The sequence below is a fragment of the Triticum aestivum genome, chromosome 6A (genome assembly GCF_018294505.1).
Source record: "Triticum aestivum cultivar Chinese Spring chromosome 6A, IWGSC CS RefSeq v2.1, whole genome shotgun sequence".
In the NCBI taxonomy this organism is placed as follows: Eukaryota; Viridiplantae; Streptophyta; class Magnoliopsida; order Poales; family Poaceae; genus Triticum; species Triticum aestivum.
Genome location: NC_057809.1, coordinates 556,834,063 through 556,848,789, shown reverse-complemented (window position 1 = coordinate 556,848,789; position 14,727 = coordinate 556,834,063). Strand labels below are relative to the sequence as shown.

Below are 14,727 nucleotides of genomic sequence, written 5' to 3'. Positions count from 1 at the left end.
GGGATCGACTGCGGCAAGTACTAGCTGAAACATCACATGTGCGAGCTCATCTCTCTATCACAAAATTCACGGTCATCGCCATCTAGCATCGGATACGCATGTGCTGCCACAAATTCAGACGAATGCAGAAACTAATAAAACTGAAACGTTGCTAGAGGCGGATGGAACAGGCATCGTGGCATTAATTGTAAAGTGTGCGACACGAACCCTACCAAGGTTGGACCATCCATCCATCCCATGCCGGTGAGACTACATTCGTATTACTACATCCCAAATAATTCTCCCCGACACTGGTCCTCTCGCTGGCCGCACAGTACTACGACGACGACGACGTAGCAGGCCGCACCGACACAACATCCGTATGTCTGTCCATCGCTGCTCTACACTTTTTTTTTTGAAAAAAAAACAGATCTTTATTCATTTCAATAACAATTACATCGATTTATGAGGAGGAGTACAATTTCACTCAAAGGCTCCTCAAACCAGTCAAAAGTTGAAGAAATTCAGCTAACTTAGCAAGTTTATGGGTAATTTTATTTGCTTCTCTATTACTACAGTGCTTAAATCTAGTAATGAAAAATTCACAAGCGAAAAAGTAACAATCGCTGCCCTACACTTGGTAGTACCTACTCCTACTTGTTACTCCACGGTAGAGTAGTACTAAGGCCAACTCTAGCGCGCGATCATATTCTGGCCCGGGTGCGTTGCACGCGGGCGCGAACGGATTTTTGTCCGTTTTCTGTCCGCTTTCGACCCATTTCTGACCCAAGTTTAGGCTTTTTTGGGGGTGAAACGGACAGCGCGCGGACAGGCGGCAAAGGCCGAGGTCGAGGAGAAGGAGACCATCATCAACAAAGCGCACGCCCTCCCCATGCTTGGCCTTTGCCGTTCGGCATGTTTCTCTGGTGCGGTCATCGGCCCGGCGAGCACACGGTCGTCGGTCGCTAGGCCTCACCACTACCCGTCGCCGACGTCGCAGACCACGCCTATGTCGCCCGACTTTCCCCCGCCAAGGCACGATGGCCAGACCCCGTTTTCAGGGTCGCCGGACATTGGCGTGATCGCGCCGTCCATCCCGCGCCCCTCGGCCGTCATCGACCTCAACGTCACGCCGGGGTCCAGCAGCGGCGGCCGCCCGTCCGTCGAGATGCAAAGAAAGCAAGCACGAGCACCGTTTACGGGCACCATGTCGTCACCCGGCGTCCTGTTCGACGAAATGCCAACACCAATGTCAACAGTCAACGACCCCTTCTACAACTAGTTCATGGAGAATGTGATCTACGAGGGTGGGCATGGCGGTGCCTACAGTCCCGACGAGACCCAAAGTCAGGATGGCCGCACCCAGTACGTTGCTGATGAAGAGGCCCACGACCATGCTAACTACGACCATGGTGACTCGTGGCATGAAGATGATGACATCTATTGCGAAGGTGATGTTGATGAAGAAGGCATTGATATTGATATTGAGGGCGAGCCATTGTTCATCGACGAACTCACCCAAAGAGCGGAAGTACAAAAAAGGAAGAACATTCACACGGGTTCATATTCACAAGACGAGGACAAGTTTATTTGCCAATGTTGGATGGAGATTAGCCAAGATCCGAGGACCGGCGCGCAACAAAAGGGCTTTGTTTTTTGGACTCTCGTCCAAAAAATATTCCATGAAAGAAAGATGTTCGAGCCCTGCCAAATTACGAGCGACTGTGGCATCACCTCGATTCAAAAAAGGTGGTTGTTCATTCAACAAGAATGCAACAAGTATTGTGCCGCACTTGAGAGCATTGAAGCACGACCCCGTTGAAGCACGACCCGTGAGTGGTCTTGACATGGGGTCATGGTATGCTCTCCTCATCCTAGTTCTTTCGTTGCTACGGCCATAAGACTTTGGCCTTGTATATGTTTGCATGTTCAATTATTGTTGATCATGTGGTGTAGGCATTTCAATCTTTGGAAGCATTCAAGGCCCGGGACAATGACAAGCCATTCACTCTTACACATTGTTGGACGATCATCAACAATTGCCCTAAGTTCAAGGATCAATACCGTGAACTTCAAAGGAAGAGAGGCAAAAAGACAGTCGCGTTGGCCGAAAGTGGAGATAGTGAGGCGTTGAAGAGGCCGAGGGGCAAGACCAACTCCAAGGTGGATGAAACGTGATGCGTCATCCATGGCCTTGCATGAGATTTTGCACAGCATGTTAAAAGGACGTGAGGAACGAGAAGAAGTGACAAAGCAAGGACGAGCAAATGAAGCAATACCTAGAGCTCCAAAGGAAGAAGCTTGAGATGGAGGAGACGTCCCGGCAAAGGCAGCTCGACATCGAGGCCGCCAATGTCACAGCCAGGCAAAGGCAGCTCAACATCGAGGCCACCAATGCCGCGACCAAAGCAAAGGAGGTGACCCTTGCGATCATGAGCGTGGACTTGACAAAAATGAGCGAGAAGCTGGTTCGAGGCTAGGCAGAAGGGAATGTTCGACGCCGACGACCTGAACTAGGTCGTCTGATCGACCGTGGTCGTTGTTTTTGAAGGCTGGCATGGGTGCCGACCGCTGGGCCGCTGGCTGTGTTGCTGGCAAGAAACCTATTCATTTTTGGGCTGGATGTGTTGCCGCCCGCTGGCTGTGTTACCGGCGACAAAACTATTCATTTTTGTAGGCTGGCTTTGTTGTCGGCCGCTGGCTGTGTTGCCGGCGAGGATGTGCGGGCCGTTGACTGTGTTGCCGACGAGGACGTGTAGGCCGTTGGTTGCGTTGCCGGCGTGACCTAGGGCCGTTGGCCTGAACTAGGGCATGGTTTTGAAAGTTGGCATTTGAAAAAGAAGATGGACAGGAAAGGGCCAAAGGATGTGTCCGCGCACTGAGCGCACGACCACCGCATTTCAGGACAGGTCCGGACACGACCTTATTGCTCTATCTAAACAAATAGAGTCCGGACAAACAAATGTTCATTTGGGGCCGTGCACTGGGAGTTGGCCTAAGCTGAACGCAATCAGGCGTCCGGACTCGTCCCATCCCTGCTTGTTCGGAGCTGCAAAACGATTTCTTCCCGTCTTGGTTTCTGTCGAGCAGTTGAATCAGGAGCAGTGCACGGCGCGTCGTCCCGTCTGGGAAATGCCGGATCGGATTTTGCCGCGAATCTACCCGAGCGCTGCAGCACGGCACGGTGGATGCGGCCAAGAACGCACGGTGCCCAAATCTATCTGCCGCCGCGTTGGATGCCATATACTAGATCACGGGTCGGATTATCTGAGGGCTGCCTGAGTGTCGAGCACTAGTAGATACAAGATGGACAAAAGAGAACAGCTAGGATTTTCGAACACGGGCGTCAATGTCAAACAGTAGGCTGGTGGATGGCCACTTTATTATCCGTTGCGGTTGGGCGCATGCATGTGGGATGCGGCCAAGATTGCACCAACGCGTTGGATGTTGCATGATGATCACGCCTGCCACGGCAGCAGCTGAAACCCAATCGCGGTTGGCTCGGGCCTAACACGGGAGAGGCTTCTCCACCTGCAGGCAGATCGCGAGAAAGTACTCTGAGTTTGGTCGCTTGCCAGTGGGTAAAATCAGCGAACAGCAGTGAACAATGCACAACGACGAACATTCATCCTTTTTCTTTTCTGATTGCACAAACAGTCATCTCAGTGACTCGGTCAGTATACATGGACTGAGACTTCAGAATGGGACATTGTCTTGTCGCAGGGTAGTACTGGCAGTTCAACATCAGCGCAACAAATATTAGTATTATTTTGGCTGAACACTCCCTCCGTACCAAAATATAAGACGCTTTTTCAGCTCAAATGGAGCTGCAAAAACGTCTTATATTTTGCAGACCAGTGCCGGAGCCAATGCACGGTCTCATGGTCTTGCCCCGAACTCAAACTTTTTACCGGAAAAGACATGTACCTCCAGGTTATACGAGGGAGAACACGAGGGTGGAGCAAATTGATAACAGAAAAGCGACCGTGCTTGCTGACAAACATGCCCTCTAAGATATACGTAGATACTAGAAAGAGCGGATGGTCAATTCAAAAGAAAGAACCCGGTGCTAGTAGTACCTTTCTAGAATGATCACCCATGCTGCAGTACATCTGCAGGGATAAAACAGCACTGCACGTAAGCATGCCTTGGTTCATTACCAGAAAGCAATGAGAAATTAAAGCAGGCAACATCACGTGCCTGTCACACAATTCCAAGTAACCTCGAAATTTTCAGGTGCTAACAAGAAGAGAGCGTCATCTCCTTCCAACTGCTACGGACAACCACATTTTAAGTTCCAAGGCATAATAACGATAAGAGCAGACCAAAATAGGAGGAGGTTTTCAGCAGGAAAACCCCAAAACCTGGGAAGTATATTTTGGCTCAAGCTTCCAATCTGAAAGCAGACCAATTTCTTGCTAAAGCAACAAACTACACAATTTTTAGCATGCCATGGCAGAGCTAAACATTACGGATCGATGATATATACTCCCTCCGTTCCTAAATATAAGATGATATATACTCCCTCCGTTCCTAAATATAAGTCTTTTTAGAGATTTCAACAAGTGTCTACATACAGAGCAAAATGAGTGAATCTACACTCTAAAATATGTCTATATACATCCGTATGTAGTTTGTAGTGAAATCTCTAAAAAGATTTACATTTCGGAACAGAGGGAGTACAATCTTGGTGAATCAAGCGGAAACATGCAATCTACAGCAAAGAATGCACTGAGCTTCAAACTAAGCATGGGCTTATATTAGAAACGGCTAGCTACAAAATAAGCAACCAGATGTGAATTTGCTTCAAGACAGGCTCATTATTTTTAATTTGATGGGAATTTAATAGCGGCACTGCAAGCTTGTGAACCTTAAGCATGCCTCCAACAAGCACAGCTATTATATGTGTGTTATGCTGACAAAGTGACGACGTTAACCTTAAAATCAGGACATTATTCAAACAAGTCAAAACCTTGAAACCAGAACTACTGTCAAGAAAATTATTTGTCTTAACCCATTGTAAAGGCCCTGAATTGGAATAATTTTATCACGACAAACCGCTGAGTACAGATCAAGAACAAAGCCATTTCTCATGTTAGCCAGCATGCAATTTTTAGCATGCCATAACGGAGCTAAAAATTACTGACCGATAATATTTTTAGCATGACATAACAGAGCTAAAAATTACTGACCGATAATGTATATACCATCTTGGTGAATCAAACAGAAACATGCAATCAACAGCGAAGAATGTACTGAGTTTCAAACATCCTAACATAAGCATGGGCTTATATCAGAAATGGTTTGCTACGAATTGAACAACCAGGTGTGAATTTGCTCCAGGACAGGCTCGGTATTTTAAACTTGATGCAAATTTAATAGTGGCACTGCAAGCTTGTGAACCTTAAGCGTGCCTCCAACCAGCACAGTTATATAATGTGTGTGCTATTCTGATAAAGTGAGAACGTTAACCTTAAAATCAGGACATTATTCAAACAAGTCGAAACATTGTAATCAGAACTACCGTCAAGAAAACTATTTGTCTTAACTACCATCGTAAAAGCCCTGAATTGAGAGTAATTTTATCACAACAAACTGCTGAGCACAGATCAAGAGCATGGTCATTTCTCATGTTAGCCAGCACGCAATATCATATATATGTTCTGTCATATCTCATATAACAAAACATACAGGTCTTGTGTTCCGGATCAAACTCAGCAAAAAATGGTAGTAACAAAATCATAGTTAGATAATCAAAAGGCTCTATTTTAGGGAGCTCAGTAAATTTAAGTGATGTTGTATCTATTTGACAAAATTACAATAAATAGTTTCAGTTGGATAAGCCAACAGGAGTACTGCATTTTACTAGAATCAAGTTCAGAAAAGAAAAAGATTGGTTACCTGCTTCTTGGAGAAGTTATAGGTTTCCAGCATTTCCTTCAAAAATCATTTACTGCAAACATAGTCAAACTAATACTCCCTCCGTCCGGAAATACTTGTCCTAACCATTTCTAGGACAAGTATTTCCGGACGGAGGGAGTAGGTTGTATGGTGAAAGAATGGATATCACACTGACCATCTGATCAAACAAATTCTTGAGCTGTCACCTAGAAGAGCCTCTACCTACAGCTTGCTGAAGACAATGAATAATAAACACTAACATGCTTTGCAGTTCATAAAAACACACCTTCCAGAATAAGCAACAACACACAATAAATCAATGAGACTGAATCCTGAAATAAAAGCAAAGCACCAACAAAACAAGAAATGGCAACTTGGAGAAATATTCCGAACAATATCGAGAGTCATAACAACTCCCTCCGTAACAAAATGTAAGACGTTTTTTATGCCCTATGCAAAACTAAAAAAGTCTTACATTTTAGTACAGAGGGAATACCATATAACCACACCCAAATTGGAAAATGCTAGCAAGTGCTACATCACCAAAAAAAAATATTGCATCACAATGTCATAGAAATGTCAGAGAGGTGTATCAAGTCTGAACAGAAAGTACTGATAAGAATTCCATTATTTCCCATGGTGATATGATCTTCAATGACTACCCATGGTTTAACCAGTATTACATGCCACAGCTTACACCTTGATGAGAATTGAGAGGTATATAGCAATCAATGAAATGAATGAATTACTTGAAAGGTCAGTAGCTATGTTGGACTTGCAAACTAAATGCTCAGAGCTGACAACTGTTACAGCTGAGTCAACCATTCCAACATCTTGACTGGATGCTACTTCTTAGAAGAAGCCTTTATCCGTGATATAAGGCTTTCCCCAGCATCACCCAAGCCATCCAATCCCACCAGTTTTGTCCCAAAATCTCGGTACAGTGTACTCAACCGCTGCTCGTCGCCTTCCATTGCAGCTAGCTCAGTTACATTCTTCCGCATTATTAGGCCGTACAGGAAAAGTGAACCAGAGCCTAACTTTCTGGCACCAATTCCAACACGCAGCAATGATGCTGAATCAGGTTCAGATGTAGATGGGTCATGCAGAACTGAGAAGCCACCGAAAGCAACATCAGGGGTACGGAAGAGATCATCCAAATCAATGTTGTCATCTTGAACAATATCTTTGGCTTCATAACTGACAACTATTTTCTCAGATAAGTCAACCTTTTTTGCTCTCTTTCTAGCGGCTCTTACAATATTGGCAGCCTCTCTGTACCCACTAAGCAGAGCTCCATGCATCGTTGCAGGGTACCGCCTATTTGTTGCCTCCCCGGCAAAGAAGATTCTATCACCAACACTCTCAGCCAAAATATCATAATCATCACCGGAAGACCCAATAGCCACATGTGAATATGATCCATATGAAAACCTGTCAGTGCCCCATCGAGTACATATTGCCTGCAGTGGGTTTGGTACCTCGATCCCCATGGGTGAAAAGATTTTTTTAAGTGTGTCTAACACCCTCTCGACATTTTCCATTGGTGACTTCTTCTCAAAACTGATAGCAGATTCCCCAGCAACAAGGGCAACAAGCAGTGGACCTCCTGAGACTGAAGAATAGCTATAGAACAGGAAGAATTCACCTCGTTGACTAGAGTCCTCAGTCAAATGCCCAAATGTATCAATCCTACCATCCCAGAAGTCAAAAGGGAATAACATCACAACCTTATTAAGAAGCCCAAAACCCAATCTCTGAATGGCCTCTCGTTTCTGAACTGGCAGCTCTGGCACAAAATCAATGTCCCCCTTCTTAAGCACACCAAGGGGAACAGTGCAGAGCGCCATATCACCACGGAATGTCTGCTTATCAGTGTAGACCAACACACCATCACACCCATACTGTATCCTTCGCACATTCTGTCCATAGAATATCGGGACGCCATCAGCAAGTGCTCGGACAAATTGGGAATTGCCACCAGGTATAAAGCAGTGGTCGCCACCCATTTCGTATGGATCATCCTGGTCCCAGAAGGCCATGGAGAGATCAGCAAGAGGAGCGGCATTGGCATACTCCAGGTTGGCCAGATGCCAATCAAGAAGCATCCGTTCCTCTGGCTCAGCGGCAACACCATGCGCTGCCCGGAATGCCTCGAGTGCCATGCCAAGTGACACATCCACACCGTGTGGAACACTATCTGCGATAACCTGCCGCAGCTGGCAAACCTTGTCAAGAAGCTGGTTAAAGGCAGCCTCAACACGATCATCCATGTCAGGGTCGACTGGGCGGCCATCCGGAAGATACAGCGGGCACTTGTCCCGCACCTTGTGAAGTGGGAACCCAAGCTGCCGTGCTATGACACCAAGGGGGTTCCCATTAATACCAGTGAGCACACTGCCTCCCAGATCAGCAGAAGCAGCAATGTCAGGATAGTCTGCTGCAGAGGACCGCATTGTCTTAGTAAACACACGGCCACCTGGGCGGAGTCGGCCTTCGACAATGGCAACCTTGAAGCCAAGGGACATAAGGTGGCGTGCGGCGGCGAGGCCAGCAAAGCCAGCACCCACGATGAGGACAGAAGGGGGAGGATGGGAGGGAGGGGGGATTGGTGGTAGGGAGACAATGGAGGGGGCGAGGCCGAAATTGATGTAGGCATGGTCCGATAGGAAGGAGTGTGCGGCGGCGACGAGGGGCGCGTGCTCGGCGCGGAGGGATGCGAGCGCGGCGTTGGCCGCGACGGGGGAGAGGGGATTAGAGCGCCAGAGCGCGAGAATATGGTTGCGCACGACGAGGTAGTTGGCCTGGTCGGCGCCACCGATAAGCGGGATGACGGCGGCGGCGACCTCGTCCTCGGAGAGGGTATCGGCGGGGAACCCCGCCGCGAGCGCGATGGTGGCCTCGGAATCCAGCTCCCGCGCCAGGCGGAGGGAGGAGTTGGTCGGCGGGCGGCCACGGCGGCGCGGGATGCCGGCGAGATGCGCCGCGGTGGCCCCCGACGAGGAGGAGGCGCGGAGGACGCGGACGCCGGCCGTGGGGATCATGCCGGGGAACTGCTTCTTGCGGCGGCGGCGCTTCCGCGCGACGGTGGAGTCGTCGACGGCCGCGGTGGTGGAGGGGGCGGACGGGGTCGGGGAGGACGTGGGCGCGTCCTCCTCCATGGGCTCCGCGGCGTCTCCCCCGGCCGCGCCGTCCTCCATGGGCTCCGCCGCGGCTGCCTGGTCCTCGTCCTGCTCCATGGGGACGAGAGCTAGATGCCCCGCGGCTTCGGGCGGAGGCAAGGGCGGTGGCTGCGCCCCGTTGCCTTCCTCCATTGGGGTCTCCGGCGAAGGATGCGGCGAGGTCGGCGACTAGATTTGGGAATTGGGAGGGTTCAGGGGTTGGTTTAGGGCCAGAACTGTACGGGGCGAATGCAGAGTCGGGACTCGGGAGGGAAGAGGTGGCTGGCCCTATGGAATGTACTACTCGTATTTCCGTAAAACATGGATGAAAGCGTACTTTACGTCTCTCCGTTTCCGTGCCTAGTAGACGCAACCGTTCCCTCAACTCTGAACACGTGTCTCAAAAAAATAAAACTCTGAACATAGAAGCTTCACCTGGAGTGCCACGGCACCGCGCCGCTGTCTCCCCGGAGCTCAGGGATGGAGGGGCGCACCCTACTCCGCGACCAGGCGGCACCCAGCGCGTCCGCCCCCACTGGCCGCTCCGCCTCGCAGGCGACGGGGGACGAGGCCGCGGCTAAAGTCGGTGAGCGCGCGCCGCCGCCGCTGCCCCGTTCGTTTTCTAAATCTCTCTCGATCTAGGCCTCCCCAGATGTGTGCTTCTGAGCTTGAGGCCACGGATCACTATGCAGTCCTGTCAAAAGAAGCATGCGTTTTTTTTTTTGCAGAATTATCAAAAAGGAGCTGTGTCTCATGCAATTCAAAGGATTTACAAGCCATGTCAGAAGATTCTGCTAAAACGTTGCTAGAGCAGGTTTTCTTTTCTTCTCATGCTTTGCTATAGTAAAGAAAAAAAACTTGATTAAGACCAGCTATGTCGACTGACCTCCCTTGAAAACAGGTGGCTGGTTGGGAGGTGAAAAATGAGGGTGGCATTCCGAAATTGCACAGGGCATGGAAGGTGAAGAACTTTGCCAAAGGGCTTGAGTTCTTTCAGCTTGTTGCTGCTGTTGCCGAGGAAGAAGGTCTCCTTTCTTTCGCTCTGTTCTTCATATTCACGTTGTCTCGTTGTTCAGAATTCAGTTTTCTAAACTCCCCTGTTCTCACCGCATTGGAATTTAACAATATCATTGGCACATACAGGCCACAGCAAGTCGATGTACTGCTTACTACTCCTATGTATCAAAACACAAGACGCTTTTTGATACAAAGGGAGTATCAAAAAACGTGTTGTATTTTGATACGGATGGAGTATTATCAAAGAGGAGTTATTCACTTCCTGTCCTACAGTCCTAAATCCCCACTGCAATATTTAACAATATCATTTGGCACATACAGACCGCAACAAGTAAATGCTGCTAACTAGTATATATGTTCAGTATGCCAGTATCTTCACTTCTTCACAGTGATATTAATTGTATGTGTTGTTAACTGGACTCCACATAATAGACAGCATAGCTACCCAGTCCTCACCAAACGTGGCACCTCCTAAACTGTTATGTTATCAACGGACGACTCCAAGCTTTCAGAAGATATATTTCCCCTCATATATCCATGGTGTCATAATCAAACTACTTTTGTTCAAACTTTGCTACCTATGTGTTGCATTTGGTCTTGCAGTTATATTTAGCATGATGAGAGATCGTATTTCTACATTTCTAAAGGAAAATACCCCTGAAATTGGCCAAGAAACTTTGTATTTCACCCAGAATCCAACGAATTTCTTGGCACTTTTTTTTTGTTTCAGTAACAATCTTGGCAAATTATGTTTAAAACTTTAAATGGATATGCTTTTCCAGGTCACCACCCAGATCTTCATCTTGTTGGTTGGAATAATGTGAAAATTGATGTGTGGACTCACTCAGTCAGTAAGTATTCCATATGGTTATTTTGACTTCAGATTTAACTCTAGGATTTCACGTATTATCTTTAGTTAAAATCTCTTTTTTAAAACTGGAGTACTTATTTCACTACTTTTTGAAATTGTAATAATAGTCACCTCTGTTGATTTCCGAGAATAACGGAGCAGCATTGTTATAGTAGATTATTAAATCCCTTGGACCTGGAAAACCAATTGTTTTGTTGCATTCTATTCCGAACAGCGATGGTTTACTAGTACTAGTTATTCATTTGCTGTTTTATGAACTCTGACAGGTTGACAATGATATGATGTGAACTAATTAGAGGTCTTTTGATCATGCAAAATTGGTAGGTAGGCGCTTGATGCCTATTGGCAGTTGGCCATTGTCGTGATAAAACTTATTTTCGTATAGGGAAATCCAATCAACTTAAATGAAGAGGAACGAGCCATACAATACGGAGTGAAAATACCAAGTATAACAGTTCATTCATCGTCAACTGGTGCTAAAAAAACATAAAAGCACAATAAAGGACTCACAGGCACGTTTGTTTATAATTATTTGTTTATTGTGGTAACAGGTGGTTTAACAGATAATGATTTCATCCTTGCTGCAAAGATCAATGAACTCAAGCTAGGAGACCTTTTGAGCAAGAAAAAAGCTACTGCCCAGGAGTAGCTCTCGTGAATCAAAAGATATCCTTTTGTATTTTGTCACAATTGCATATGCCGCTCCAAAAGCAGGTACTTCGGCCGTTGAGTTTCACTTCGCCTGTGATCATATCTATCTGTCCTGGGTGATGCATTTCTCTGATGATACGATTTGTCACCAATACTTTTCTGTTCTTCTGAATATATTCCGTAGTTTGAAGGCGGCTTGCTTACTGTGTATGCAATTGCATAGATATATGATGTAGCGTGCCACCAAAACATTGTAGCCTTTTTAGGATCTGTTTTGCATTATGATAGCATTTTGGATTTGAAGTTTGACCCAAAAATATCACTACAACTAGTAGAGATTTTCCTAACGAACTAAATTTTACAATCCAACACAGTTTGAAGAAACAACACACGACTGAGTTTTGTTACTAGAGCATTTTGGATAGGATATACCACAAAAAAATTGATGCAGTAGTTGACCTGGATCCTACATAGATTACCTTTCATGCTGATGGGCAAGAACGGAAGTGGTGAGAAGGGCCTATCTGAACTCAAATATTTCAGAATCCGATCTTGCAGGCAAAGATTACATGGACTTGGCCTCAATGGGTAGGGTCGACCATGACTAAGCATGTCAGGGAGAAAGGATAATTTGCGTTTAGGAATTTATGAATGAAAATAAATTATTGTGAGCTAGCTTCAAGTAAGATGAGTCGTAGGATTAACACAAAAAAGAATAGCCACATTTCTGAATTTGTAAGGAGAAAGGAGAGTCATATTCACCAAGGTTGAAGTCCCTGGTTGCATTTTTTTATTTCTCATACAATAGTAACCTTCATGAAAATTATACACGGAAAAGTTGCCCAAAAAAATGATAAACTACCACAAACATTGAGTTTGTTAGAGTTAGTATGATGAAGAAGCGTTTCCTATTCATTGGTTATAACAACTCAGCTGTATCCGGCATTTCCTATTCATTGGTTATAACAATTGACTTGTGTGTAGGATTCGTCCAGTATATATTCTGGGATAAATGATGGTTTGGCGATGCTATTGGTTCTTCATGAGAAGTTCAAGGAGGATTTCTGATATTATTTTATTGTTAATGAGTCATGCCAGTAAGCTTTCTGTATTTGTTCGCCGTGAGGAGCAATGGGGCATTGCACACTTACCTATGTATACTGCTACCTGATTATCGTTGGTCTTTTGTATAAATAAAGGCCTTGCTATCATTATGTATGGTCCTTCTTCCCCAATGTGTATTATGAATGGTCTTTTGACCTGCGGAATGTATTCCTAATCCTGATCTATAGAACTGCCTTCCTGAACTTGATATCTACTAGACAATGCTTATTTGGCCAGATGCTCATGGGTTCAATTACTTGATCCATTGCTTTCGGTATCAAACTGTCCGCTGCTTTGAGCATCTGGCTGCATACTCTATTGTTTTGTATTTGGTGCACTGGACCATGAGCGCACGGAGGGAGCTCTTCTCCGCCGCGCCTGGGACAGGAACAGGGAAAATCCCTACCACGGTGCCACCAATGAACAAGGTAAACACGAGCTATTGGCCGCTTATAAATTCCTTACTTCTGTAATGTCGATCTAGGGTTCATGTGAGTGGATCTTACTGTTCTTTGGACTTTTGGCCATGTATAAAAATGCTGCTCGGGTGTCAGTAGTAGCTGCAGTTCTATTGTTGTCAGTAGTATGCACTGGTCCGTGATGTCAGAACCCATGAAGATCCATGACAGTCCATCTGGGGATATTGATGAGGTTGTGTAGAATGCTGCTACTGAATGTTTGAAATGTATTCACGACAAGATGGACTGAGTTTGATTGCTGATGGTAAAGAAGATGCAGGCTGAGATAAAGCTTCTATCAGTTAATGTTGAAGATAGGGACATGACACTCAAGGCTCTGAAAAAGAAGATGAGAAAGTATATGAAGCAAGGGCTTTGGTTTGTGTGCAGATAACATGTTTCATTCTGCAAATCTTCTTAACGATTTGTGGCTAATGGTCTGTCTCCGGGTACTACTCCTATCGAAGTTGATGCCAACTGGGCTCTCTATTTATATTAGATATGGGCCACTGTTTAATTAGTCACCTTGCCTCTCTTGCACTTAACATTTTTTAATTAGACTTCTCACTGTGATTACCAAGCACTGCTTGGCCTCTCATTTTGATTAGCCTATCATTAAAATTGGAAACACCGGAATTGACGCTTGCGTATGAGTGCATACAGGTTGTCCTTGGGATTTCCTTTGTAGCAAGCTCGATGGGTTGTAGGTATGGTTTCTTAGGACATTGTTCTTTGTACAATACATGAAGCGATCTGCTCGTGTGTGTGTGTGTGTGACTTTGTCTGATTTTTAGGCTTTGGATTTTCTGTTGGTTTATCTAATAACTCATGGTAGCATTTGATTCTTTTTATCAATTACTATGTCTCAGTTCTCGAACAGGACAGTAAGAGTCTGTAATAAAATTCTTGCACAACAAAGATGGCTGTCCTTCAGTTACCCAGACTTCTGTTTTCGTGGTATAAACCCAACTGATGTCAACTTTAGTACTCTGGAAAATCATATAACTCTTCTGAAATTTCCCATGACACAAGCCGAGGCAAGCATCAGGTTCGGCAGCCATTCCGCCCTGGAATGCTGGTAGCACTACATTCGCACAATCTCTTACCAGTTTCCTTGGCTTGCTGCCGCAATATATTTACACTGTACTGCGTAGCAAATTGGCAAATCAATATAGGTTCACCTTTAAGCTCTAGCCGAATTTTGCTTGGTTTCTGAATCGATTTCCCTCTGGTTCACGTGTGTCGTTCAACCAGGATGACTCCGGCTACCTCCTGACGCCGGGGCTCGGGTCCGTCGGCGGCGCGGCGGCTGTAAAGTACGGCAGCGTGCTGCTCCCAGACATCACGCGGCCCAACATCGTGGAGTCGCTGCTCATGGTGTCCCTGCCCATGGCAGCCGCCGTCCTCATCTTGCTCAAGCTCAGCTCCACTTCCACACGGGACTAGGGCTTGTACCACCTTCAAGTTCAGATAATATCATGTGTCTTTATTCACTTTCATTTTGCAACTCAAGACGCCTTGTAAGACGAACAAGAACAGAATGCAAAAAAGTTGTATTCTGTCCGGAAATCTTGTGTTCTATTGC

At 46.1% G+C, this 14,727-nt stretch overlaps 2 protein-coding genes across 7 annotated transcripts; one reads left to right on the top strand and one right to left on the bottom strand.

Moving 5' to 3' along the window:
- Positions 1 to 6,479: 6,479 nt before the first annotated feature.
- On the bottom strand, positions 6,480 to 9,317 carry LOC123128465 (lysine-specific histone demethylase 1 homolog 1-like). The gene has a single exon (XM_044548468.1). The coding sequence runs from the start codon at positions 9,192 to 9,194 to the stop codon at positions 6,726 to 6,728; it is 2,469 nt and encodes an 822-aa protein (XP_044404403.1). The 5' UTR covers positions 9,195 to 9,317; the 3' UTR covers positions 6,480 to 6,725.
- A 116-nt stretch (positions 9,318 to 9,433) lies between these two features.
- Positions 9,434 to 12,887, top strand: LOC123128466 (pterin-4-alpha-carbinolamine dehydratase 2, mitochondrial). 6 transcript variants are annotated; one of them, XM_044548474.1, is made up of 7 exons: positions 9,434 to 9,627; positions 9,734 to 9,855; positions 9,943 to 10,066; positions 10,841 to 10,909; positions 11,315 to 11,375; positions 11,481 to 11,643; positions 12,576 to 12,887. In XM_044548474.1, exons 1-5 carry the CDS (start codon positions 9,522 to 9,524, stop codon positions 11,335 to 11,337), a joined length of 444 nt encoding a protein of 147 aa, XP_044404409.1. In that variant the 5' UTR covers positions 9,434 to 9,521; the 3' UTR covers positions 11,338 to 11,375; positions 11,481 to 11,643; positions 12,576 to 12,887. The 6 variants fall into 6 exon arrangements, with proteins under 6 accessions (XP_044404409.1, XP_044404408.1, XP_044404407.1 ...); XM_044548473.1 differs by having other exon boundaries at positions 12,565 to 12,887; XM_044548472.1 differs by lacking the exon at positions 11,315 to 11,375 and having other exon boundaries at positions 9,770 to 9,855; positions 12,565 to 12,887.
- The last annotated feature ends 1,840 nt before the right edge of the window (positions 12,888 to 14,727 follow it).